Source organism: Pelodiscus sinensis, chromosome 3 (assembly GCF_052426305.1).
Source record: "Pelodiscus sinensis isolate ZL-2025 chromosome 3, ASM5242630v1, whole genome shotgun sequence".
NCBI lineage: Eukaryota > Metazoa > Chordata > Testudines > Trionychidae > Pelodiscus > Pelodiscus sinensis.
In genome coordinates this window covers 108772703-108800078 of record NC_143054.1, presented here as the reverse complement: position 1 = coordinate 108800078, position 27376 = coordinate 108772703, and the positions used below count along the sequence as shown (strand labels likewise).

Sequence of the window (27376 nt, the reverse complement as noted above, 5' to 3'; positions counted from 1 at the left end):
AGACCAGGCTTTTCTCCGGACGCCTGTGGTAGGGCAACTGGGGCGCTGGCGGTTGGTCCCGCAGCGCCACTCTGGGCGCTACTGGACCAACCTGGCAGCACCCCAGCTGCTCTGCCCCAGGCGTCCTGATTCAGCCGCTGCTGGTCAGTTTCAGCAGCGGCTTAATCAGGACCCCTGGGGCAGAGCAGCTTGGGTGCTGCTCTGCCCCAGGCGTCCCCAAGTCAGTCGCTGCTGAAACTGACCAGCGCTGACTACAGGAAGCCCGAGGCAGAGTTGCTCTGCCCCGGGCTTCCTGGAATCAGCTGCTGATCAGTTTCAGCAGCGGCTGAATCTGGACGCCAGTTCCGACTTACATACAGATTCAACTTAAGAACAAACCTACAGTCCCTATCTTGTACGTAACCCGGGGACTGCCTTTATAGTAAAGAATAAAATTGTCTGACACATGGATGAATATAATTTGTTAGGGGAAGTCAACATGGTTTCTGTAAAGAGAAATCGTGCCTTACTAATCTGCTAGAATTCTTTGGGGGAGGGGGGTCAAACAAACATGTGGACAAGGGGGATCCAGTGGATATAGTATACTTAAAATTTCCAGAAAGCCTTTGACAAGGTCCCTCACCAAAGGTTCTTAAGTAAAGTAAGTTGTCATAGGATAAGAGGGAAGGTCCTTTCATGCATTGATAACTGGTTAACAGAGAGGAAACAAAAGGTAGGAATAAATGGTAAGTTTTCCAAGTGCAGAGAAATAACTAGCAGGGTCCCCCAAGGGTCTGTCTTGGAACCCATACTATTCAACTAATTTATAAATGATCTAGAGAAAGGGGTAAACAGTGAGGTGGCAAAATTTTCAGACACTAAGATAGTTAAGACCAAAGCAGACTGCGAAGAGCTTCAAAAAGATCTCACCAAACTAAGTGACTGGGCAACAAAACAGCAAATGAAATTTAATGTTGATAAATGTAAAGTAATACACATAGAAAAAAAATAACCCCAACTATATATACACAGACAATATGATGGGGACTAATTTAGTTACAACTACTCAGGAGGAGAGATCTTGGAGTCATTGTGCATAGTTCTCTGAGAACATGCACTCAGTGTGCAGTGGCAGTCAAAAAAGCAAATAGTATGTTAAGAGTCATTAAAAAAGGGATAGAGAGTAAAATAGAAAATATCATATTGCCTCTATATAAAACTATGGTATGCCCACATCTTGATTACTTTGTATAGATGTGGTCGCCTCAACTGAAAAAAGGTATATTGGCATTGGAAAAGGTTCAGAAAAGGGCAACAAAAATTATTAGGAGTTTGGAACAGGTCCCGTATGAAGACAGATTAAAAAGACTCGGACTTTTCATCTTAGAAAAGAGGAAACTAAGGGGGGATATGATAGAGGTCTAGAAAATCATGACTGGTATGATAAAAGTGAATAAGGAAAATGTATTTACTTATTCCCACAACATAAGAACTAGGGGGGTCACCAAATTAAATTAGTAGACAGCAGGGTTAAAACAAACAAAAGGAAGTTTTTCTTCACTCAGCACAGTGTCAACCTGTGGAACTCCTTGCCAGAGGATGCAGTGAAGGCTAGAACTTTAATAGGGTTCAAAAGAGAGCTAGATAGATTCATGGAGGTTAGGACCATCAATGGCTATTAGTCAGGATGAGTAGGAAACAGTAGCCTCTGTTACTCTAGAGGTACGTGTCAGGGGAGGGATCACGTGAGGATTACCTGTTGTGATCCCTCCGTCTGGGGCATCTGGTATTGGACACTGTCCGCAGACAGGATACTGGGCTAGATGGACCTTTGGTCTGACCCACTATGGCTGTTCTTATGTAAAAGATTAAATATATCACAATAACTCCACTTGGTTGAATTCACATATTATAGACAAAAGGACAGGCAAGATTACCAGAAATTGCTACCACCAATAGATACAGTGAAAGTTGTTAAGAATGAGTGACTAGATTATTAGTAATCTTCACTAAACCTTCTGTGTTATAAATCTAATGCTTACCATGTGTGGAGCACTGATAGTTGCTTGGAAACCTGTAAAACAAGGAAGAGGTAAACCTACTGATGATACAAGTTAGTATTGTAACATTCCTATCCAACTTATGTATGAAACATTGCATTCCTAGTATAAACCTTTAGTTTTGTAAAGCTATACTGCATGAAAGCTGCCTATGTAACTTTTACATCCCACAAGTAATGTTTCCCCTTTCCACTGTTATTTCCCACATTCCAATCTTGGCTCATAATTGTCATGTTTTTGCACTAGATTATGACCTCTCTAATGTAGGGACCATGTCTGTAAATCAAAATATATTAGTGATGGGCAACCTAGATTAATGAGTGGGCCACATGAGAGGCCCTCCATCTTAGTGGGCCACAAGATTGCTGTAAACCAAGATGATCTCCCAAGATAGATAGTTTGTGCTAACTGCACTTGCATACCTAAAATTAGCAGGGCGTGCAGATTAAATCATAGCAGTGCTATAATTGGATGTAGAGGAAGTACATGGCTCTCACAATGTTGTGAGCAATCAGCACGCACCTCACTTCACGTGCATGTCACTGCAGTAATTCCGATAGAGGAAAAAAACATACGTGGACAAAGACCAGTGTAATCTGGCTACCCTGCACATGGAACGTGGTAAAGAAAATGTCTTGCAGGCCACATACAGAACCCCAATGAGCTGCATGTGGGCTGCAGATTACCCACCACTGGCATACATATACATCAGTTTTTCTCAAAAGTGGTACACAAAACCACTCTGAGAACAAAACGGTTACTTACCTCGTAACTGTTGTTCGAGATGTGTTGCTCATGTCCATTCCAGTTAGGTGTGCACAGATTCCAGAGCTTTTTCACTTAGCAGTATCCATTGGACCAGCCAGGGAGCCCCCTGAAGTGGTGCCAGCATATCGGCAGCTGGCCGTCTACCCCCTCAGTGCCTTCTTGCCAGAGTCTTCCGACAAAGGGAAGGTAGGTGGAATTTGGAATGGACATGAGCAACACATCTCAAAGAACAATTACAAGGTAAATAATCGTTTGTTCTTCTTGGAGTGCTTGCTCATGTCTATTCCAGTTAGGTGATTCCTTAGCAGTACCACAGGAGGTGGGGTCGGAACCCTATTCTGCAACAGACTGCAAAATAGCCCTACTAAAGGCTGCATCATCCCAAGCTTGCTGTGCAATGGCGTAATGGGCTGTAAACATATGGATGGAGGATCACATGGCTGCCCTACAGATCTCTAGGATCAGCAGTTGTGTGATAAATGTTGTTGATGAGGCCTGTGCCCTCAGGGAATGTGCCATAAGCAGGGGCACCATCCATCCCAAGCACGTAACATGCTCAGACACAGGAAGTGATCCACAAGGACAAGCTTTGGGCCAACACTGGGAAACCCCTCATTCTTTCTACCATAGAAAGAACAAGTTGTGGTGACCTCCTAAACTCTCATGTCCTATCAATGTAGAAAGCTAGGGCCCTCCTCACATCCAGGGACTAAACTCTCTCAGTGTTGCGTGGGGCTTAGGGAAGACAATAGGGATGACCTGGAACATGTGAAAATATGACATGACCTGTGGCAGGAATGACATAGCCTAACCCTGTCTGCAAAAAAAACTGTATAAGGGGGTTCTGATGTGAGGGTCCTCAGCTCTGACACTCTCCTGATGTAATGGCAACGAGGAACACTACCTTCCATGAGGCCCCATCATAGTCGGTACCAGAGCCTGTGGTACCATGGGGGATGGTGCTGATGATACGGTCGGTGCCCAGGTTTCCGTATTAGTCGGTGCTGATGGTATCAGCGGTACCGAAGCGAGTACTGGTACAGAGTGCTGCTGTTGCTGCACTGTCGGTGCTGGTATTGGAGCCAGGATAGGCACCGGGAATGGTGCTTGTACCGGAGCCCGCAACTACACCAGCAGTCCGGTGCCAATGAAGATGCCTGGTGTTCATCATCATCGATCATAACTGGTCCCAGAGATTAAGTGAACTCTATGAGCTTGTGTGCCGCACTTAATGCTTCCAGAGCCAATGGCTGCTAGACCTCTTCAATCACCACATCCAGTGACGGACTCTCTGTGCACACTGAACTCAACCAGTGCCGATGTGACACATGAGCCTGACGTGCTGTTGAGCTAAAATCCCATCTCCATGGCACACTTTAAGACCATGCTTCGTAGAGGATCTTCCCCAGTGCTGTCTCTTCCTGGATGGTGTTGGAGACTGCAACTAACGTTTTGATGTCAAAGGTTTTGCCAGTGCCATCTGTTTCAGTGCCGAGGAAGGTTCACAGAAACCAGAGTGCTGCATACACCTGGTACCACTTCCGGCACTACTGGCTGAAGCAGGGACTCCATTAAAATGAGCTTCAGGCAGGAATCATGTTCCCACTTCGTTCTCGGCCTGAAGCTCTTGCAAATTTGACAGCTGTCTGTGCAATGGCCCTCTCCTAAGCACTTCACACAGGAGTCATACAGATCACCACAGGGCATAGGTTTAGAGCCCTTCACACATGGTTTAAAACTATGTGATTCTGGCATCCCCTCCCGGGGGGGGAGGAGGGAGAGAGAATGTGGGGAAAACTCCCCGATAAAAACGGTCAACTTTAAACTGTTTACACTACTAAACTAATCTAATCTACAAAACTAAGAACTGTATATACTCTAAAGCATAGACTAACTAGTTGAGCACTCCAGCTACCATCAAGGGTGGTAAGAAGGAACTGAGGGGATGGAGGGTCAGCAGGGGGTATATATGCATCGATATGCCAGCATCACTCCAGGGAGTTTCCTGGCTGGCCAAACGGATACTGCTAAGGGAAAAAGCTCTGGAATCCATGCATGTGGTGCACGCACACCCTAACTGGAATGGACATGAGCAAGCACTCCAAGAAAAAACGGCTAACTGGCTGCTCCGGTGTGTTTACTGGCTCCTCAGCCACAGATCCTTGCAGCTCCCAATGGCTCTGGTTCGCCGTTTGCAGGCAAGGGAAGCCACAGGAAGCAGTGTATGTTGTATATATGCAAATATACATATGTGTATGTATACAAATATACAAGCAGTTCAATATGAATTAATCAACAATAAGTACTACTATCTTTCACCATCAACCAATATGAAAGCTTCAGAAATGAAAAATAAATAAGCTTTGACTTCTCAAAAAGAAAAAAAATAAGGGTCTAGATGGGAGCAAGCAAATTCCAGAATTCATGATCCTTCATTGAAAAATGCCCTACCAGCTATGGATGTTAAAAAACTAATAATAAGTCAACTGTGTAACTGCTGAAAATCTCAGAAGTTACACTGTTACTCACGCTGTGGGCTCTGCAGTATAAAGCTTAATTTTATACTGCAGAGCCCACAGTGAAGCCTTCTGGGAAGTGAGGCTACCAGTTCCTGCCAGCCTAAAACCCGGCAACTCTTGCCCGCCCGGCTCTCCTACTTCAGTGAAGCCTACTCCCAGGGAGCACAGAGGGCAGCCTTTTGTCCACCTGGCTCCCAAGAAGGAGGCTTCACTGAGTGTAACCAACACTGCTAACCAATAAGCGGTTAGTCATTTACAGTCAAACATCCCTACTGCCAGCAGCCCCATCTTATTTAACCTCTTAGGTCAGTGATCACCAACCAGCAGATTGGGATCTACTGGTAGATCTTCAAACCTTTGACAGGTAATCCTGACAGGCGTGGCTGGGAGGCTATCAAGTGCTGGCACTTCATCTGCCCCTCTCAGCACTGCCGTGCTGCTCCTGCCCTGGAGGTGCTCCCCACCCTTAGGAGAATTCTGCTTGCTGTGCAGTGCACAGGAAGAAGAGAGGGGTGCTCATGTCAGGGTGCCCCTCCCCTCATCCTATACCCCATCTCCACAGAGCAGAGGTGGGGCAGGGATGGAGGGAATTTGCTGGCTGCTGCCAGGAGTGGTGGAGGACTAGGGTTGGGGTGAGCATGCCTTAGCTCCCTACATCACCACCCAGAAACCACCTGTGGTAAGCAGTGCCCAGCTGGAGCCTGCATTCCAAACCCCAGCCCCAGTCCCGAAACCCCCCTTCACCTTAAAACCCCACCCTAGCCCTAAATCCCCCTGCACCCAAACTCCCTCCCAAGCATCCACAATGAACCCCCTCCCACACTCCAAATCCTTTAACCCAAGATCAGTGTCTGCATTCCCCCTCCCCCACAGTCCAAACCTCTGCCTCCAGCCTGATATATGTGAGTGAGGATGGGAGAGGAAGAGAGAATGGAGAAAGCAGGGGCAGGGCCTTGGAGAAGGAGCAGGAAGGAGGTGGGGCAACAGTGTTTGGGTTTGAGGTACATCCTGGATTGCACTTAAATAAAAAAAAAAAAGTAATCTCATGTTTAAAAAGACTGGAGACCATTGTTTTAGGTCAAGTACCCACAACAGCTGATAAACAGCACTATTATACAAACAGAAAGAACATCTCTAATGTAACTAGAGCCAAATTGTTTAAGGTTTTATACAGTAAAGCCATCATGTCAAACTGGTAACACAATGAAAAACAATAATAATTAGAGCACTACAATATATTCTGCACAAGCCAAATTTTCAAATTAAAAAAGGCTGGATCAGCTCATTGTAAGGAATTAAAAAGGCTCCTATATACATTTTTAAACGTTTCTTTAAAATATAAACACTTTCATATTCTTATCACACACGCCAAACTCACATTCTGTTAAGAACAGATGTTTTAGATAGATGGTCTCTTACCTATTGCTTGAGGAGAGTCCATATAAGGGTTGCATTTTGCATAGTGGCAACGGTCTGTAGCCAACATTACTTCAAATACTTTATCTGATTTGATTATTCCATTTTCTGAAGAAGAAGAAAAATAGATTTGTTTACAAGAAACATGAAAGCAACTCCTTTTTTACAATATATCTGTTCAAGAACATAAATTGTAAAATAAATGAATTCATAAATTAAAAAAAATCATGTTACATATACTTTGGCTTGTACTTAGCTTCATTTTAAGCTTCGACTAATATGCAATACATAGAATTTTGAGTTACACCCCAAGATTTTCTAAAATTAAATGCTTTCAATTCTATAATATGTTGAAGATTTTATATTCCTTTTTAATATTTTATATTCCTTGTTAGAACCCTAAAGCCCCCTCAGGAAAATGGATTTTTTGCATACTTTTGCCACTCATTAAAGAAATACTGTCAAATTGGTTTAGCATTTAATATTCAACATAATGTGCATTGTTCTGCTAACAAACAGTTGATGGTTCCTCTATATATAAAGGAAGGAACAAAGCCACAATTGAGAAACTAGAATATATTTGCTTATTTGATAAAGTGATTTGTTTTCAAGTGCTGTTTCACTATGTCTTAACAAATCTGTTCCTCTTATAAAGAAACTCCTATATCGTCAGGCTTCTGACTTCTGACACTTGGTCTTAACCAGCCCACAAGTGTTCACATCAGAATGGTTACATCTCTCCCAACCAAATTATAAACTGCTTTTATCATTTTTACATTCATGCGCATTACCAGTTCAGTCACTAAAAATGTTTAACTTGTGATTGAGTTCTTTGTTTCTAAAATGATTTAGCCTCATTTTCCTTAGTGCTCTGAAAAGTCATACACGCAATCACAAAAGTAAACTAAAGTAACTGAAGTAAACAGCATACTTCACAGCTAGTCACTTATGTAACAAAAAGGTTTGCAGTTTAACCTAAAAACAAAATTTTAAAAAAATGAAATGCTCTGTGAAGCAATATACATTATATAAGGAGTAAAAAATTTAAAAGCATCTAAGCCATTTTTTAAAGTGGGACTTAGGCTCAGACATTAGGCACTTTTGAAAACTATGCCCAAGATCTAATAATTGAAACCTAACTCTTAAGCTTATAATGGGGCTATTTTTATTAAAATTACTTCAATGCCTTTTCAAATCAAAAGCAAAAATATCTAAGGAAGCACCTAATAAGCAAAACCAAAGAAGCTTCTGTAGATGTAAAGCAACTGAGGCAGCAAGCAGGAAATATACCATCAAAAAGCATGGTGGCAAACATCCCAACAGCAATATCATATATAAAGTTATTCTTTACTTAGAATCCTTCTGTGTCAAATGTCTTCCTAGCTAAAAATCTTTCCTCCATCACATTACACACATAATATGCTCCGGTTTCATTAAGAACTGAATACTTCCATTGATTCTGTATTGAAGAATCAAAGTGCTACCAAACCTGCACAGAACTTTTCATTCCGGAAATAGTACTGCAAAATATCCATAAGAACATGGAAATTTCATAAATTTGCTGAGCTGCTATTATACTGCTATCACAACAAAATGGTTAGTTCCACAGATCAATTATAATTAAACATACAACAAGAAACACTGGTGTACTACAAAAAAGGAAGGGGTGAGAAATATCCATACACCCATTGAATTAGACATTTGAAATCTGGTAAATATTTACGTACTACCAAGTAGGAAAAAACTCCTAAATTTGTTCTCTGACCTTTCCATTAGAGGTCACCAAGAGGCCTCCACCATTCAAGTGCCTTTCTGAGATCCAGTCTTGAAATCTCAGTAACTCTTTTGTTATTGGCAGCAAAGGAAAGTAAAATAATGAATGAGTGCCATGGCAGGTGACTACAGTATTACTGTATGCATACAGAGGGGCTTCTGAGATGTAAATAAGGTACATGAGTGTTCAGGAAAAATATTTCTTCATTGAGATTGTAATGTTGAACATGAAGCCTCCAATTTAGAGAAAGTAGGGCTAAGGTTAAATAAAACTATTTCAACTAAAAAAAGATTAAATGTTAACAAGTTGCTGCAGTCACCAACACTGATATGTACATGCACTCAAGGGATAAACTGTTAATCATCTAATATACTAAATTTCTTCAGGGCCTTCCATTCAGGGGATCTTGAAATGCTTTGTGAACATTAAACTTTGCTCCAATTATCTTATTCTCATTTTATAAATGGAAAATTTGAGCAAGAGAGGTTGCCTAAATTCAGACAGCATGAAGTAGAACCAGGAATGGCGATCTGATTTCCTTGACTCGTGCTGTTCAACTACAAGATAATGCTCCCTCTTGAAAAGTATTTAGATCTATATTACAAAAAAGGAACAATGATTTACATAATGGTCTACAATTTCTCAGATTGCTGCTCCATTTTTCAAATAGTGACCATTGTACAATAAATATTACAATAGTCCAGGCAAACATGTCAAATGATTTTATTAATCCCAAAGTAATGGTAGCAGGAAGTTTGGGGAGGAACTTCCACAATGTTAATTATAAAACCAAAACTTCCTTCTTAATAACAATGAGGGATGCCAACATGTAGTTGACTACATGATTAACTAATAAGCTTGGGTTTATTGGTTAATCTTGTGGACTACACACCCCCACGCCTGCTGCCTCTGTATCAGAGGTATACGGGATAAGACATGAGCTGTATCAGAGGCAGCCAGGGAGGAGGTGGGGGGGGGCGGTGAAGCAGGAGCCAATGCCCATGAGGAGCTGGCTTTAAGCACCCCACAAGCACCAGATCCACCTCCCTCCTCACCCACCCGTTGCTGCCTCTCATAGAGGCAACAGCGCAGAGGGTGAGGAGTTACAGGCTGGAGGGGATACACGCAGAAAGCTGGCTTTCAAGCAGGCTTCCCATGCATGCCAGCTCCGCAGACCTATCTGCTCCCCTCCCCGCTCGCTGCGTCCTACAGAGGCAGTGGGGGATGGACAAACAGGAGCTGGTGCTGGCAGGACCTGGCTTTTAAGTTTTACGGTGCCACTTCCCTGCCCCTCCCCACGCTGCTGTCTCTACCAGTGTCTATCCGTGGGAAGTTTGGACCCCCACAGATAGAGGGCACCTGACTGCCCTGGTGGACCTGCTCCCGCCTACCACCGGCAGGAGGTTCCCCAGAGTGGGGCCAGGAGTGTACTGGCTGCCGGCCCCACGTGCAGGGTCTATTGAATAGTCATGTAACCACTAAGATTTCATGTGGTTACATGACTATTCAATCACACAATATCAAACATCCCTAATAACAATTCTGAGTCTCAATGTATCTCAGAGTCTCAGGCTGACTAAGAGAAATAAGATGCTCTAAATTTTTGGCCCTGTCAGAGTATGCTGACACTTCTGTAAGGAGAATGCCTCCCAATCCTGGAAGACAGATTTGTGCCAGCTTTGATCTAGTCTAGGTCATGAACTAAAAATACCAGTGAGGACATGGCAATCCTGACCACAACTTGAACTAGCCATCAGAGTTCAAGCCTACTACTGACATTCTTCTTCTATATATTGGGGGACCACTCTGTTACCCCTATTTTCATCATTTATATATAATTGTGATATTATGCAAAGAAAAAGGTTGTGATCTGCTGAAAGCCAATCTAAATTATATATAAAATCAATAAATACGAAATTATAAAAACTGTGTTGTATGGTTGTCACTGAAACATGCTGTACATTGGGGAATTGGCCAAATATTACTCTTCAGAGACAATAGCAAGGAAATAACCATCAACAGCCATTGTTCAGCAAGGGAGCTACAATTCAACCCATCAACTCCATATGGCCACACTAGGGGAATTGCTCAACCTTTGTTGGGGACTAAGCCATGTCCACCAGACATGTCTGAACTTATGTTCTCCAGGCACATGAACTAAAGGTATAAACTATAAGTATGTTAAAAATCATGTAATATGGTAACCATGTAATTGTTAAGAACTCTGTCAGTTGTACAGTTCATTGCTACTTTTACAAAGGGAATTTACTACAGCCTGCTGCAGGCTCTACAGTAGGAGCTGGCAGCCTCAGCCCTAGCACATGTTGGTCCCAGCAGCTGCCCCCACTCCGAGGCTGCCCCTGCTGCGGTTCTACATTTAAAAATTTGGAGCCAGCTGGCAGGCTGGCTCAGTCGTGGCATGCATTTCACTGGAATTTGGCAAATATTCATTAAACTATATTCAACGAACTAAAGAATCAGACAAATAAAACTACTTAAATAAAAAACTGAAGCAAAGCCAAGAAGTGAGAAGATATAATAAGAGCATGAGCTGCATGAGTAGTTTATTTGATTAATATATTTAATTAATGTCATAGGTATCCTATGAAGATACTCACCTTTTCTTTTTCTTTCTATTAGGCCATGCCAAGTAATAAGTTACATATTTTTAGACTGTATTAAAAAGATGTTAAATTCAGAACAACTTTTTCAAATTAAATTTCATGAGTATAGTTGGTAGTGCATCTGGCAGAAGAAACAGTTTGGTGGCTGTTCATAGTAGGTGGCTTAGTCCCTGGGCTGGATGTCAGATTAATTTTTCAAATCTCCAGAACTGGTTTTCAGTTAAAATAACAAACAATATATAGCAACTCTACTATAGAAGCAATTTAAGGAACAACCATAGCATCTGATCAACAGTGAATATAGGCAAGTGAACTAAACATCTATTTAAGATATTCTGATGCAATACAGTCCACTTAAAAGTATTAGAAAATTGAACAGACAATAATTCAAATAGGACTTTGTTAAATCATAACACAGGTCTTACATTTACATTAAAATGTTCATCTTTTCCACAAAAGACAGTGAATTTACTCATTTGCCATCACTAGATATCTATTTTGAAGGATGTAGCTGTTTCGAGAAAAATATTTACTTTGGATTTCAATTAAAATAATTAACTCCTAAGACAAAAATGTTCTGATTTTCAATTGACCTGCTGTTAACTTTAATATGGACTCTGAATCTAACTACAAAAAAGACATTTATTTCATACTAGTTTAGTGACAGTTTGAGCTGGTAATTTTCACTTCAGGGAACTAACAAATGGAAAAAAATAGGTTTATTTTAACTTGAATGGTGTACAAATAAGGGTTGTTAAAAACAAGGGTTATTGGTAAATGTGTAACCACTCCTACAGAGCCTCCAGGTCTCCCCTTCCTACCTCTCCCTACTGCCTCTGTATCAGAGGCAGCAGAGGGGGAGATGGTAGTTCCCCAGCAGCCAGTGCTCACTGGGAGCTTGCTTAAAAGCTGGCTCCATGCAAGCACCAGCTCCCATGTGCTTACCCCCGCCCCCACTACCTCTGATACCGCTTAAACAGAAGCAGTTGGGGGAGCCCAGCCAGGCTGGTACACCCCCACCAACACCACAGCAGGCTCTTCCAGCCAGGCAAGGCCAGCTGCAGTCAAGGACTGCTCCCCATCCGTGGCATAGTGGAGAATCTGAGGTGGAGCACCTCCAGCCCACACCACAGGCTGGGGGCTGCTTCAGCCTAGCCAGGCCCTCCACACTGTTCTGAAAGCTGCTCCAGCCAGACTGGGACCACTATGCCGCACCGCAGATAAGCAAGGGCAGCTCAAGCCCAATTAGTTAACCAATTAACCACTGGCATCCCTAGTGTAGACGTGCTCTAACGTATTAAAAATATCCAATTAATTAATAAGACTCTGAAAATACTAAGCTAGATATAATCACTTAAATACGTTTATATAATTTCTGGTGGGTCCTGTTAGGCAGCAAAAAGATGCATCAAATCAAGTATCAAGGTTCTACCTGAAAATCAAATAGAACAGCTAAATCAACTGAAACAAATGCACCTTTCTTCAGAAAATAAAGTACAAATTGAAAAGCTTTAGCAAATTTTAATCTTAAGTTTCAGCAAATTTAGTTAAACTTTCTATTTGGTGGCTTACATAATGATTTAAATCAAGCCACCCTGTGACGTATTTATTAATACTCCCCAGAATATTATTAGCCATTTGTGACAGGTCGGAAGTGACCCGCACTGAAGTTGGCTCCCGAAGCACCGCGGGAAGCAGCTGTGACAGGTCGGAAGCAACCCGCACTGAAACCGACTCCCAAAGTGCCATGGGAAGCAGCAAGGCAGCCGGCGGAGGCTCCGACGCGTTCCAGAATGGTGAGGGGAGCAGTGCCGGAAGCGTGAGCCCCAGCGCATGCCAGAGCCAGGGGGTGGGCCTTCGAGGTGACGTCTGCCCCAGCAGGGAGATTCAAAAGGACCCGCCAGCAGGCCGGAGGGGGAGACTATACCTCTGGAGGGCAGTGGGAGGACAGCCAAGGTGGACCACAGGCGGACGTGGGAATCCAGATGGAGACAAGTATGCCAGGAATCACGGTAGGACTCCTGGCCAAGAGGAGGGGCACCATGGACGCAAGGAGGGGAAGGAAGCAGCCCGGAACAGGGCTGTTCTGGCACCCGTGGGCTGGCGCGTTTCGAGGGTGTGCCCCGCCAGCCATGCAGGGGAGCATCTATCCCGCACTACAGGGCCCCAGGCTGGGACCCGGTGGAGAGGGAGGGCCTGTCTCGGTGAGCTTCGAGTAATATAATGGTGCAGAGCCCTGCGGAGGAAACCGAGGGCCCCAAAGAGGTAGTTGGGGGAAGTTCAAGCCCCGAAAGGGGCAAGCACTATTTGAGAAGGTGACTCAAGCTCTTCGAGACCGCTGTCAGTTATTAGGCATTGCGCTTGCAGGGCCACCCGCCCAGACTCGGGCGGGAGCGGCTTGCGCCCTTAAAGGGTGCGACACGGACCATTAGACGGTGGGCTCGCAGGGCCACCTGCCTGGGCTCAGGTGAGAGCGGCTCGCACCCGTAGAGGCCGCATCTAGATTAGTAGGCAGTGGGCTAGTGAGGTTGCCCGCTCAGACCTGGGTGGGTGTGACCGTGGCCGTGGACCGCCACACCACTGTTGGTTCCTATTTAGTTTGCGATCCACTATAACCTCCAGATTCTTTTCAGCAGTATGACTGCCTTGCCAGTTAATTCCCATTTTGTAATTGCGCATTTTCTACGTGTAATACTTAGCACTCTTACTACATTTAATCTCACTGATTTCAGACCAATTCATTTAATGTGTCATCCTTGGTTTGAATTCTAATCCATCATTCAACATGCTAGTAACTCTTCCCATGTTATCTGCATGTTCTATAAGCATACTCTCCACTCCGAAATCCCAAATCATATCAGATGTACAGACTCTTCAAATGCCCCCACTAGATATCTCTCTCAAGTTGGATAGCATTATTGAGTATGTTTTCTGAAATAGCTAAACCACCTTACAATAGTTTCATCCAGATCACAAGTCTCTGGTTTGCTTATAAGACTGTCATATGGGACAGTGTCAAAAGCCTAATTAAAAATCAAGATATCTGATGTCTACTGATTCAGACAGGAAATAATCTTAAAATATGCCTCACAATAGGCTAAACGGATGACCAAAGAGGTCAAGAAATATGTTCAGAAATCTGTCAGCAACTAACATGGAAGATTCTTTGCTAACAAGGATGCTATTGCCACTCTCAAAAGACACAATACTGATTTAAGTAGTTTAATAAATGAGACACAAAATCTATAAATAAGTATATTTAGCTTCCCTGAGAGCAGAATGACAAATATCTGTGAACAGCCTGCCTATCTTACTCAAGTAAAAGCATGAGTTAAAAAAAAATCCACTCATCCAGGCAAAGAATCACCTCAAGTGAGTATCTGAGCTATTTAAAATAAGTTTAATTTTTTAATTTAAAAGTTCATATCCCATATATGTTATAAAAAAAAAACATTCTGAAGGTGAACCATGAGGGAAAGCAACAGGAAGCAAGCAAAGATAGACACAAATTATTAGGCAGAACCTTGAAGGCAAAGATGAGGTAGCTTGATGAGAGATCAGAGAAGAAGCTAGTGGTGGGGATCTGAGAATGTATGAGGTGGGTTATGGCATAGCTGTGACATGACTAGAGAGGTAAATAAGGAAAATTATGTTTGGAGAAGATAGAAGAGAAATAAAGTTGAAGAGGAAATTGCAATAACCTAAGTGAGACATGAGTAGCCCAACATTTTAGCTGTGGAAATTGTGAAAAAGTATCAGATTCTGAAAGTGTTCTAGAGCATGAAGCAATATGATTTGGCAAGATCCTGGGCATGAAAGACAGGAAGAAAATTCAGATGACCCAAGTGAAGGTTATAAGCTTGAGGAATTGAGACGATAGCACACTTGTCAACAGATTAAGAAAAGTGGAAGAGAACCAGTTTAAAATCCTACACTGAGAGCTTCAGCCAAGAAGTAATCAATGATAAACTATTATACAATAGTACCAACTCCCGCCTACCTCCCTGAGCTGCTGCCTATGATACAGATCAGCGTTTCCCAAACTATGGGCCGTGGCCCGGTACTGGGACACGGAAAAAAATACTGGGCCGCAGCATGGCTGATGGCTGCCGGAAGGCTGGCCTTAGGCCGATTCGGGCCCTGAACCCCCCGGAAGTGCCGGCGAGTTACAGAGCCAGGGGCCCTGTTCCATCAGTATGTGGAGCTGGGTCTCTCCCCTGGCTCTGCCTGGAGCTGGCCCGGGCCCAGGCCCCGCCCTCCCCATGCGTCCTCCCATCCCGCCCCCAGAGCGTCCCCGCCGTGCGCAGCTCCTTCTCACCGCTTGCTGCTGCCCACGTGCGGCGTTGCATGTGGGCGGGGAGGACGCCCGGGTGTGACATGTCGTCACGACCCGGGATTTTAAAACTCTTCGAAGCCACGTGGAGGGGTCACGCTGGCTCCGGGGCCGGCCTCTGGGGCCTGAGCACCGCCTCCGGCCCCGCAATATGGAAGGCAGAAGGTAGGGAACAGGCTTGGGCGGCGAGGAGGCGGCGGCGGCGGGAGGGGAAGGCACCAAGGGACAGGGTGCAAGAGAGAGACACAAATGCCAGGGGGCTAAGTGCAGACAATGAGGAAAAGGGCAGGAGGGGAGGTGTCAGTGGGAGGGGGGGACAGGGTGATAGTGGGAGAGGAGAGGAAAGGGGAAGGGCATTGGGGGCTGGCGGAGGAGGTGCTGGGAGAAGGCTTGAAAGAAGGGGTGGGCATGAGGAAGGCCAGGATGGAGCAAGTCATGTGTGAGGGCACAGAGCGGCAGGAGGGGAATGGGGCAGAGAGTGGTGAGGGGGTGGGTATTAGGGAAAAAGAGGGCAAAGGGGGCCAGGGCAGTAAGGGAAGGGGGAGGCACCAGGAGGGTGCAGGGCTAAGGGAAGGTGCAGGTGCCAGGGGATTCTGGGGTGAGGAGGAGGGGAGAGCTGGCCACTGGAAGCAGCACTGGATGGTGGAATCGGGGCAGGCTGTGGAAACTGGTAGGCCGGTGGAAACAGGGCTGCCCCGGGGGGTGTGAGGTTGGGGGCAGGGAGCTGGCCGGGGAAGATGGGGCGGGGGAGGGAGAGAAGTGGCCACCAGAAGGAGGGCTGGACGGGGGCAGCGGGGCTGGCCAAGGAAGATTGGGAGGAGAAGCGGGGGAGAACTGGCTGCCCGGGAGGGGGTTGGGGGAAGTGGGGCTGGCCAGAGGCGCAGCGGGGGGAGCAGGTGGGGAGGAATTAATCGGCCTGCAGGGAGTGGGACTGACCCGGCCATATGTAGATCTTGGGGTGCTGCCCCCGTTCTCTCCTCCCACCGCAAAGCACGAGTTAGTCCGGCCCAGGGATTCTATTGTCCCCCCCCCCCCACACACACACCCTTGAATAGTTGCGAACTAGCTGGCTGGTAGACACACTCACGCAGCCTGAGCACATTTATCAGCCAGCCAGTTCGAAACTACAAACTGATACATCTAGTAATAATACAACTTACCTAATGAGAAAATACCAGACATGTTATATGTCTGGTATTTTCTGAGTTTGTTTTTTGTGTGTTTATATTTTTGGGCTGCGAAAAGCAGTATTGAAGAAGAAAAAAAAAGGGTGGGGGTTCCAACTAAAGTAAAATGTTTAGGAAACCCTGGTCTAACCAGCTTTCTGTCTGTCTTACAGTCCATTTATCCAATCCATATTCCTGGCAAGAATATTGCGGGTGACCATATCAAAAGCTTTGCTAAAGCTGGCACTGGGGGTTTTGGGAGGACCAGAAACAACTTATTTGAATATTCATCATTTTATTAATGAATATGCAAATATGCAAATGAACATTACCAGTCCTTCAAAAGTTTGTGAATGGATTTACTGGTCCCCGTGTCAAAAAGTTTGGGAACCCCTGATTCAGAAGGAGCAGCATGGATGGGGGGCAGCTCCCCAAGAAACTGGTGCATGTGGGGAGCCGGCTTTTAAGCCAGCTCCTCGCACATAGCAGACGTCTTCATATAACCATGACTATTAACTGATGAACCCAGGCTCGTCAGGTAACCGTGGACATTTAACAGGCAGAGGTGTAATGGGAGGGAGGGGCAGGGGAAAGCCCGGAATCAGCTCCCCCCAGCACCAGCTCCCCCCTCGGTGCCTATCTCTGATAGAGGCAGCAGGGAGAGGAAAGTAGAAGCGACTAGACGAGTTCCTACTCGCCTACCTGATAAGCATATGCTTATCAGGTACAGGGCTGGACGGAGGCATGGGCAAGCCGGCCAGCTGCCCAGGACGCCAACTGATGGGGGGTACCTGATAGCAGCTGTAAGGGGCACGCAGCGTCCCTTACAGCTGCCATCAGGCGCCGCGCGCCCGGCTCCCGCAGCACCGGCCTGCCCACATCCCCACGGCACCGGCCAGCAATGCCCTTTCCCCCATGGCTGCGGGGTCCTACACGGCCTGGCATGCGCACCAGCAGCAACAGCCGGGCCGGACTGGGCTGCGCTTGCACAGTGCGCCCTAGGGGCGGGCATGGGCTGCACGTCAGCAGCTGTAGCCGGGCCGCGCATGCGCCATGGGGGCGGGCCTGCGCATCTTCGAGGGGTGGGTCCGCTCCCCACGGGCGGGCCCACGCATGCATCATGCACCCGGGGGCGGTGCCGCGCGCCTGTGCCCGGGACGCCAGAATACCTCGGGCCGGCCCTGATCAGGTAGCCAACTAGTTGCTTACATCCTTAGACTACAGGCCCTGTGTTTGATGGCCTCCTAGCTGTGCAGCCCTCTCCAATGCCAGTATGTCCGTCACAAGGATTAAGATGGGCTGGAAGTTACTGAAAGGGACTTCCTGGCACACTGTAGTGGGTCTAAACATTAATGGAGAGACAGTACTTACGCTCCCATAAGAAGTTCTAAAAGTCCAGCCTTTCATGTTGGGGTAAACGGAGGTAGATCAAAGCTAGGCATGTTTGGAGCCTTCTATGTCTGGTGTGCTTGACCAAGCTGTCATGTGGCTGAAAAGTGCCATACTATCCCTTACCATTGTAGTCAGACATAGCATGAGGCTTTGAATGATGCCTACTATGGCCTGAAATCACATCTCTTGAAGGAATGCTTTGGCTTGTGCCGAGTCCAACACTGCCTCTATGAACTCTATTCTCCGAGTCAAAGATAGAGTGGACCTGCACACATTGAAGAGAAATCCCAGTCTCTGAAATGTGGATTTGACTAGTTAGACATGAAAATCCACCTTCTCTCTGAAATGGCCTTGTATTACCCATTTGTCTAGGTAGGAGAATATCTGCACACATCCGTCCCACCAAGCCACTGGATCTGAAGGAAGGCTACCACCACAAACATACACTTGCTAAATACCCGAGGTGCAGTGGATAGGCCAAACTAGGAAACTGTGAACTTGTAACATTCCCTGTTGATAACAAAACACAGGAAGCGTCTGTGCTGAGGAAGAATGAATATATGTATCTTTCATGTTGAGAGCAGCGTAGCAGTCCTCCTGGATCCAGGGAAGGGATAACTGTGCTCAGGAAGACCATGCCAAACTTCAGCTTTTGCATGACTATGTTGAGTCTGCATAGGTCAGGCCCATGCAAAATACAGCCCGCAGGCAGAATCTGGCCCACCAAGCCTCTGGATCTGACCCGCGGAGGCAGCGGAGAGCCCCAGGCAGGCTCCCCACCTTGCTCCGCACGCCGTGCAGAAACATGGCTGCAGGGCTCCATTTCTGTTTTAAAACTGGGGGGGGGAGGGGAATTTTAGCAGCTGCCCACCCCCAGCACATTCCCATCAATAGGAACTGCTTGTTAGAATAACAGGCAGCTAAGAAGAATCACTTCCTCTCTCCTGGGCTGTTATTCATCCAGCACATGGCCAGGCAAGCAAGCTGGCTGGGAAGCATTTTAAGCTCATCAGACAGGCTAGTTTGGCAGCTGACAAGTAAGTCTCTTGGCCAGAGCCTGCTTCTGGCACGCCAGCCCTTTCCTGCCACAACTCTTTGCCTTCCCCCACCCTCCACTCCACATATCCAAACCCTCTGTTCCCCTCTTACAACCATACCCCCTCCTAGATCTGGCACCTCAATCTCCTGCCCCACATCACAATCCCCTCCTACCTTAGGTCACATCCCAAACCCCTGCACTCCAGTCCCCTGCCCTAGGTCACAACCGCCTGCTTCATCCCAATTCCCTCCCAGATTCCAGTCTCCCTCCTGCACCCCAGTCCCTTACCCCACACTCCCTTCTGCACCCAATTTCCATTCTAGACCCCTCATCTTCATTAATATCATGAAAGAGTGTGGCCCTCGACCACTTTCTAAAATCTTGGGAGTGGCCCCCCATCAAAAGTTATTGCCCACCCCGGCACAGGTCCAAAATAGGTGTGAGACTACCCTTTGCCTTGGGGATTAGGAAATAGTAGAATTCCTTGCCTCTTTGCTCTTAAGGAATCACCACCATTGCCCCTACATTGAGGGGCAATTGCACCCCCTGAATAAGGAGTTGCTCAGGAGAAGGGCTCCTGAAGTAGGATGGGGAAAGGGATGAAAGAGACAGAGGGAAAAAGCAAAAATTGAGAGAATAGCCTACTTTTACCATGCAAACAACCAAGCAGTCTGATGTTATTTGGGACCACACACAGCTGAAGCAGGATAGACAGTTCAGGATAGTCAGAGGAGGATCTGACATTAGAGGTGTACCTGCCACAAACCCTTGTTCAGGTCCAGAGAAAGGGCTGCCTTTGTCCTAACTGGGAGTATGGCAGTTTCTGTATGGTAGCAGAGGTCAAGGACATGGCAGGTAAGATCGTTTATATTGAGGCTGGGTCTTAAAATTGTTTTCTCTGATGAGTTAGAATAGGTTTCCAAGTGATTTCATAGTTGCACAGAGTCCTTCAAACTGTTAAGTCAATCTGGTCTGAATAAAGGCCTGTACCCTCAATTGGGAGGTCCTGCAATGTTGCTTCACCTCCAGGTGCAGGCCAGTGTTCCCTGTAAGCTGTGCACTTGTACAGCCGCTCAGGAGAGATTCAATGAAGATGATTAACAAAGTGTCCACAGCTAAGTTTATTTCTACGGGTGGATTCACACAAGCCACAGTGCACACAACTACATTTACATTATCAATCTGCACACGGATGGAAAAGATTAGAGTGAACATTGGTACAGACCAGACAATTTTAACAATGCCACTCTTCTCTGGGCTATGCCTGACAAGTGTGTCTGGGCAGCTGAATTTACCACATCCACCAGAGCTTGAAGGGAGGTTCTTGCTACTGTTTTGCCTTCTTCAACAACAACCACAAATTTGACTTTGGAGTTTGATGGGATGAAATCTTTGAACTTCAACATAGAGGCCCACAAACTGACATTATTCCTGTAGAGAACAGGATGGTCTGATATTGCTATCCTTTGATATAGAGTATAACTATAAGGTTGAATAGACCTTTGTCCAAAAAGGTCTACTTTCTTGGATTTCTTCAACTTCTGAGTCCATCCCTGTTGTCCCCGCTTCCTTCCCCCCCTCCATTAGCGGAAGTGACCACCAATGAGCACAGGTGAGGATGTGAGAATCAGTACTTATATCCCTTTGAACGGCTAATGTATTTATGTTCTAGCCCCCTTGTGATAGGGAAGATGGATGTAGGGGTCTGCCAGAGCCTTTTAATGTTGCTCTGAATAGGTTTTTATCAGAGAGTTAGGGCTATCCTAAACAGAACCTCTGGTGTGAGAATGTCTATCATTCAGTCCTTAGGGTCAGTCAACTCCTCTTCCTACAGCCCCATATTGTGGGCAACCCTGCAGAGATGGTCTTGGTAGGACCTATGATCTATTGGAAGCAGGGCCCTGAAGGCAACGGGATGATCCTCTACGTGGAGCAAGGTTCTCTTGACCTTTGAGCTTTCTGGTGTCCTGGGGTTCGCCATTGCCTGTGAGCTATCTGCTGTTGTGGCAGTGACCGTTTGGGTTGGCTACAGAGGATACCTCCATGACTGTGCAGGATGGTGCTGCCTCAGATCCCTTAAAGTCCCATCTTCCTGTGTGTGGGCCTCTGGGGCATGGCCTTTGGGTCTAATGGTACACCCAACACGTCCAAAAGGGCCACTGGGGCTCAGATTTCCATTGAGGTTGTCCAAGACACAAGCATCTCACTTCTGTGCCTGTGACAAAAGTGCTCACTGTGGTGAGAGAAAATGGATGCTGCCTCTGATCCCAATGATCTCAATCTGGATTTGGAAGACCACAGAGGTGCTGACCCCTGCTGAAGGGGTGAACAGTTGCACCAATGCTTAGTCCATGCTGGAGATACTGGCACCAATGCTTGGCCTGTGCCAGGGATACCAGCTGTAATTGGGAACGTAACTGCAAGCAGGAGTGGCACCCAGGAGAATAGTGATGGACAGATGAGGGAGAACAGTGGAATCACTCTGGGAATCAAAATCAACAACTCTAGTCCCCGAGTATAGGGTGTTGAGTGCTTCTGCTGGGGATGAACTACTGTTGGCCAGAAAGGATGAAGTGCCCTGGTTGGTGAATAGACCTTCAGCTCCTTCTTCCTCCTATGCAGCACAGGTGAATGAAAGCAGTGCTGACAACTCTGTGGTCCGAGAATCCCTAGACTGCTTCTTCAGTGAAGTGTTGCACACAAATGTCGAGGTTCTCTGCACTGATTCACTCAGACCCAGAATTGGCAGTCAGTGAGCAGACTCCATTAAGATTTTATTTTGGTCTAACTTTTACTTTAATCTAAACCACTCATGTGGGTAACTCATTGGCATAGACTTACTACAAATCTCAAATGGCTTAAACCCCTGGCCATGAGGCATGTCCTGGAGCCAAGGGGAGGAAAGGGAAAAGGTAGAATCCAGTCCCTAACCAAAACAGATATTCTAATAGAAACTTCAACAACTATGGAACTAGCTAACTAACAAGCTAAGGGAGAGCAAAGGGAGCATTTGCTAGGCAAGTCAAACACTGTTCCAATGACCATCACAGGCGGTAAGAACGAACTGAAATGGGGAAGAGTCAGCTGGGTAACATCAAGCACCACTGCAGGAAGCACCACAGCCAACTCAACGGGCACGGCTAAAGTAAACATTTTCCAATGATCAGGCATGCAGAACCCACACACCTGATTGGAATCAACATGAACAAGCACTTGAAGATGAAATTACACTTACTGTCCTTAAGTTGTCCAGAACTGATCTCTGCTCAAAGAGGAAATTGAGAAGAAAAACAATTGAAATTTTTTTTAATAATTGTTAAAAAGTGTATTTCTTAACTGGATTCAAACAATGAGGAAAAACAGCCTTCAATGAGCCTTTGAATATTCCAGCAAAAATTATTCTCATTTACTAGAGTTGAGAGCCTCTGGAAAAGTCAGTTTGTCCATGACCAACATTTTTGTTACATTTTTAAAGAAAATCTTCCTCACATTTTAAGAAAAGTTACAGCAAGTTATGCATGAATTAATGACACCGTAATAACTTCACTGGGCAAAAATTACTGAAGGTTTGTAGTGCATTAGCAGGGGTCTGTGCAAAGTCCTTTGCTTCAATCGGTGAGCATCTTTAAGAGTACTGTTGTGCACCGAATATGAAACAGAAATCTGGAGCCCTCCTCATTCAGTCTGTACCATCTAAAGTATTAAACTACTGGATAGGTCTACAAACCAGCTGGGAAGTGTGATTTGCATATGAAGCTAACCACCCATGTATGATCCTGCCCAACACCTTGGGTATATATTTGGAAAACCAGCACAAACCACCATGATCACATTGCTGGTTTTAGTATGCTAGCTCAAGCAGAGCTAGCAAATGAATGTTTACCTGTGCTACAAATAACACCTGCAAGCTACTGTGAAGACACATATTCAGTGTGACAGACCTCAGAAGAAATTCTAGCCAGATTCAGTGTGCAAGAACACAAAGCAAAAATCTAAGGACTGATTTACTAAAATAAATGATTAATACCATTATGAAACAATGACAGTTCTATAGTTAAGGTTACAATTGAGCATACAAGCTCATAAGTGAATAAAATTACACAAATGTCATATTTACTCATGCTAACAGCATCTTCTAACATTTAACTCTAAAAAAGCAATTAAGAACTAACTCAGCTACTACACACTAGCCTGGCAGAATTTTTTTTCTCTTTTTATTTATCCTAAGATTATATACATACACAAACACACACAATTGACTCATAAAATATATTGTTTCATTTGTGTTTTGCCATTCTGTCCCTTAACAGATAGGTGAGTATTGGTTACAAATTTATAAAAATAAAATAATACAATTTAAAAACATACAATGCACAGCTGATTTCCTTCCCAAATGTTGATTTTGAAGCAAAGTCTAGAACCCTTTCTTGCATGCAGGATGCACATTTTCCTGTACTGCAAATCAGAAAAATAAACCTAAGTGATTTCTATTAATAAAATGTGTATAACGGAATTAAACTCTACATGACTCTGCAGATTTTTAAATCTTTTTTTTCTATGCTAGGTCAAAATATTAAGAATTATTTTAATTCTTATTCAGAATTTCTGACCCCAGACCTGAAGTTGGCTCCACTCTGATATCTGCAAGAGCACAGAAACACTTAAGTCAATGGCACAATCCTCACAGAAGATAATAGCTTTGAATAAATTAACAACTATATAATTCAGATTTTCTATAAATATATTTAACACCACTTAAATAGTGTCTTAATAAAAGCACTGAAAATAAAAGTACAATTTTAATTTCTTTACAGCATGTGTATTTTTATATTACTACTAGCAGGCTGTGCCCCCTGATCACTACCCTTGCCTAACCCCTTTCCCCCCACCCCCAGACGCATTCATTTCACAGACAAAGCCTGTTGATGCTGACGACATCACTCTGTCACCCGGCAGGAACATTCTGTTGTCCAGCAAGAAAAACTTTTTTATATACAGGCAGTCCCCGACTTACGCGGATCCGACTTACGTTGGATCCGCACTTACGAACGGGGCTCTCTCGCCCCGGAGCTCGCAGGCAGCGGTCAGCCACCTCGACCTCCGGGGAGAGAAAAGCTGCTCCCGGTGCCCCTGGTCTGCTGGGGACCGTCTCCAGCAGACCAGGGGCACCGGGAGCAAAGCCGCAGTGGCGGCGGGTCCCGCGCCAGAGCAAAGCCTCAGAGGCGCGGCACCCCGCCGCTGCGGCTTTGCTCCCTCTGTCCCTGGTCTTTTGGGGGGAGGGGCGCAGCTAGTGTGCCCCCCCCAGCAGACCAGGCTTTTGTTGTGGACCCTGGGGCAGAGCAGCTGGGGCGCTGCCGGTTGGTCCTGCACCGCCGCTCTGGGCACTACTGGACCAACATGGCAGCACCCCAGCTGCTCTGCCCCAGGCGTCCTGATTCAGCCGCTGCTGGTCAGTTTCAGCAGCGGCTGAATCAGGACGCCTGGGGCAGAGCAGCTGGGGTGCTGCTGGGTTGGTCCAGTAGCGCCGAGGAGCGGCGCTACTGGAGCAACCCAGCAGCACCCCAGTTGCTCTGCCCCAGGCGTCCCCAAGTCAGCCGCTGCTGAAACTGACCAGCGCTGACTACAGGAAGCCCGAGGCACAGTTGCTCTGCCCCGGGATTCCTGGAATCAGCCGCTGATCAGTTTCAGCAGCAGCTGACTTGGGGTTCTTAAGTTGAATCTGTATGTAAGTCAGAACTGGCGGTCAGTTTCAGCAGCGGCTGAATCTGGACGCCAATTCCAACTTACATACAGATTCAACTTAAGAACAAACCTACAGTCCCTATCTTGTACGTAACCCGGGGACTGCCTGTATAGGAAGAGATTTAAACTTCTTCAAATCAGAAGTTTAAAAATTCATTTTAACTTTTTATGCTGTTTGACATTTTTGCATTTCTCTCATCTTAGACCAAGCAAAGCAATGAAAGCAATTTCACTTTCAGATTCTCAGAGCAGTAAACCCTAAAGAAGCATACACGTTTTTAAATTGTTTTAAGGCTTGAAAAAGTCCACATTTCTCTCTGAAAGCCTTCCCAGACAAGTGAGGAGCATTATACAATCAGCACTTGAAGATCCAAAATTCATTTTAAAACATTTTAAGCAATTATTATTGAAGAGCGTCTTCCAAATGTTAATGAACTGAATACTAGCTTCCTGCATCAGTGGAAGAGACAGCTCCAGTGCCTCGACAACTTGGTGCCTCATCTTCTTAATTCAGCTAGTTTCACAGGCTTTATCCAGAGTTCAGAAATCAGTATCAAACTGAAAATAATCACAGCATATGCTGTGCTGCAGCATGGGTAAGGTATGAGTGGGTTTGGAAGGATTAGATTTTTATCAGTAAATGTCAGTTTGTGTATGGTAAAATGATGCTTACTAAAATCAGCAATAATAATTAAAGTTTCCAATGACGGAAACTAAGAGAAATACTGCTTGACATCTTATTAGAGTTTGATTTAAGAATATTTACTTTGCATATTTTTTACTTTGGATTTTGCTTTAATGGTTACCAAACTAACCTTTTAAATCTAAACTTCTACTGTCATTAAATATTTATAGTCTGACAACCCCCATAATTTCCCATAACCGAATATTTACTTTTTTTAAAACTTCAATGTTTTTATCAAAGGTATTAGTTATCTATGAAAAATATAAATTCTGCCTAGCTGTGAACAATGACAAAGGTAAACACTGAGATACCCATAGGAAAAAGCTTTCAAATAAAGGAGCTAGGAAAGATTGCCAAAAAAAAAAAAAAAACATTATTCCCTCCCCAAGAAACAAGTAGAGTGATTAAGAAACATCAGCCCTTACAGAACTCAGAATTGCAATTTGTGAGGTAAAAATACTGGAGGTAAACTATTAATGCAGTTCACAGAAAAGGTAAGTCCTTCTTGCAAGCTGCACCTTGCCTCCTCCAAATGTTATGGGGACACTGGGAGAAAAGAGATTATTTATCCTTCCAGCAGTGGGACGCTACAAATGATCCGACCAGCCAAAGACTAATATGAAAGATGGTGGAACTTAATCCTACCCCTCTCAATTTGGATCACACGCGCAAACCAGTCCTCGTTTCCCTCCGGGCTGCAGGCCATAGCAGAACACTGCTAGCTGTGGGCATCAGGCCCAAGCCGCACCCAACACAGAAACAGGGCAAGCCCTGGGAAAAGGGGGAGGGAAAACTGCACTTCAGCCGGGCTGTGGAAGGCGGGGTGACATCAGCCGCCACACAGCACTTTCCACAGGAGCCGGTAACCTGGACGAGCTTCTCCAGCCCGAGACACCAGCCGAGCCGAGCGCCCCGTGGGGAGGAAGGAGCTGGAGTCCTCCCAGCACGTTGCCCTGGATGTCACTTGCGCATCGCGGCCACCTCCCCCGCTTCTCCCCAGCCCGGCCCGTGCCCACGGGATTCCAGCAACGGCCGCTGCAAGCCACGCGCCAGAAAGCGGCCGGCGACACTGATACAAAGAGGCCGCGACACGCTCAAGTGCCGCCCCCCGCAACGGCCTCGGGCCGTTCAACGCTCCCAGCCGCGCTCACCAACGGCTCGCGCCGCCGGGGCTCGGTCGGGAGCCGCAGCCTCGCCGGGGCCGGGACCCCCGACCCGCTGTGGGCTCTCACCGGGCTCCCAGCCCCGGCCACGCGTCGCCCCACGCAAGGGGCGGAGAGGAGGGGACGCGGGGCAGGCGGGTGACAACAGCCGCCGCACGGCAGCAGCTCGGGTCGAGCCTGAGCCACCGCCGCATCGCCAACAGCAGCGGCGGGCCCCCAGGGCGGGGCAGGTCCCTCCCTTCCCCCTTCAACACACAGACGCGGCTGCGGCCCCGCGCCCACAACGGACCAGCCTCCCCAAGAGCCGGGTCCCTCGCCAGCGCGCCCCGCCCCGCCCGCTCAATGACAGTTGGTCTCTTCCCAGCCCAGGAGGCAACGTGACGTGCTTGGGGCCGGTAACGGCAGAGGAGGGGGGTTCGAGCTGTACACGCCGCGGCCCCTCCCTCGCCTGGCCAGCCGCAGACTCACTGCGTAAGTTGTGGATGAGCTCGGAGTGGCTGGAGCCTCCCGACTTCCAGGCCATGGCCAGACACACTCTGCGGAGCAGGTACAGAGCCGCCTTCAGCGCCGCGACTGCGCACAAGAGCTTGCCTAGGAACGACACAACCTCTAGCGCCGACCCAGGCGCCGCCTCCTCTCCTCCAGCCGCGCGCCCGCCAGGGGGAGGGGCCGCGCGCCCACCGCCCCGCGCGCCCGACATTCTCAACGGCCGCCAC

The 27376-nt window shown here is 46.3% G+C and overlaps 1 protein-coding gene across 4 annotated transcripts in view; it reads right to left on the bottom strand.

Moving 5' to 3' along the window:
- The window catches only part of PCMT1 (protein-L-isoaspartate (D-aspartate) O-methyltransferase), a 56998-nt gene extending 29622 nt beyond the window's left edge, over positions 1-27376 (bottom strand). For 3 of the 4 annotated variants that reach the window (XR_012902720.2, XM_075924425.2, XM_075924424.2), the window contains exons 1-3: positions 27129-27376; positions 6746-6850; positions 2022-2053 (exon numbers count right to left, since the gene is read on the bottom strand). Coding sequence is in view for 3 of the 4 variants with exons in the window: in XM_075924425.2 (XP_075780540.1) it covers positions 2022-2053; positions 6746-6850; positions 27129-27360 (369 nt within the window). In the remaining variant the exon portion in view is untranslated. Of the gene's footprint in view, positions 1-2021; positions 2054-6745; positions 6851-26142; positions 26622-27128 lie in introns of those variants that run through there. The other variant, XM_075924426.2, reaches the window with a different exon arrangement.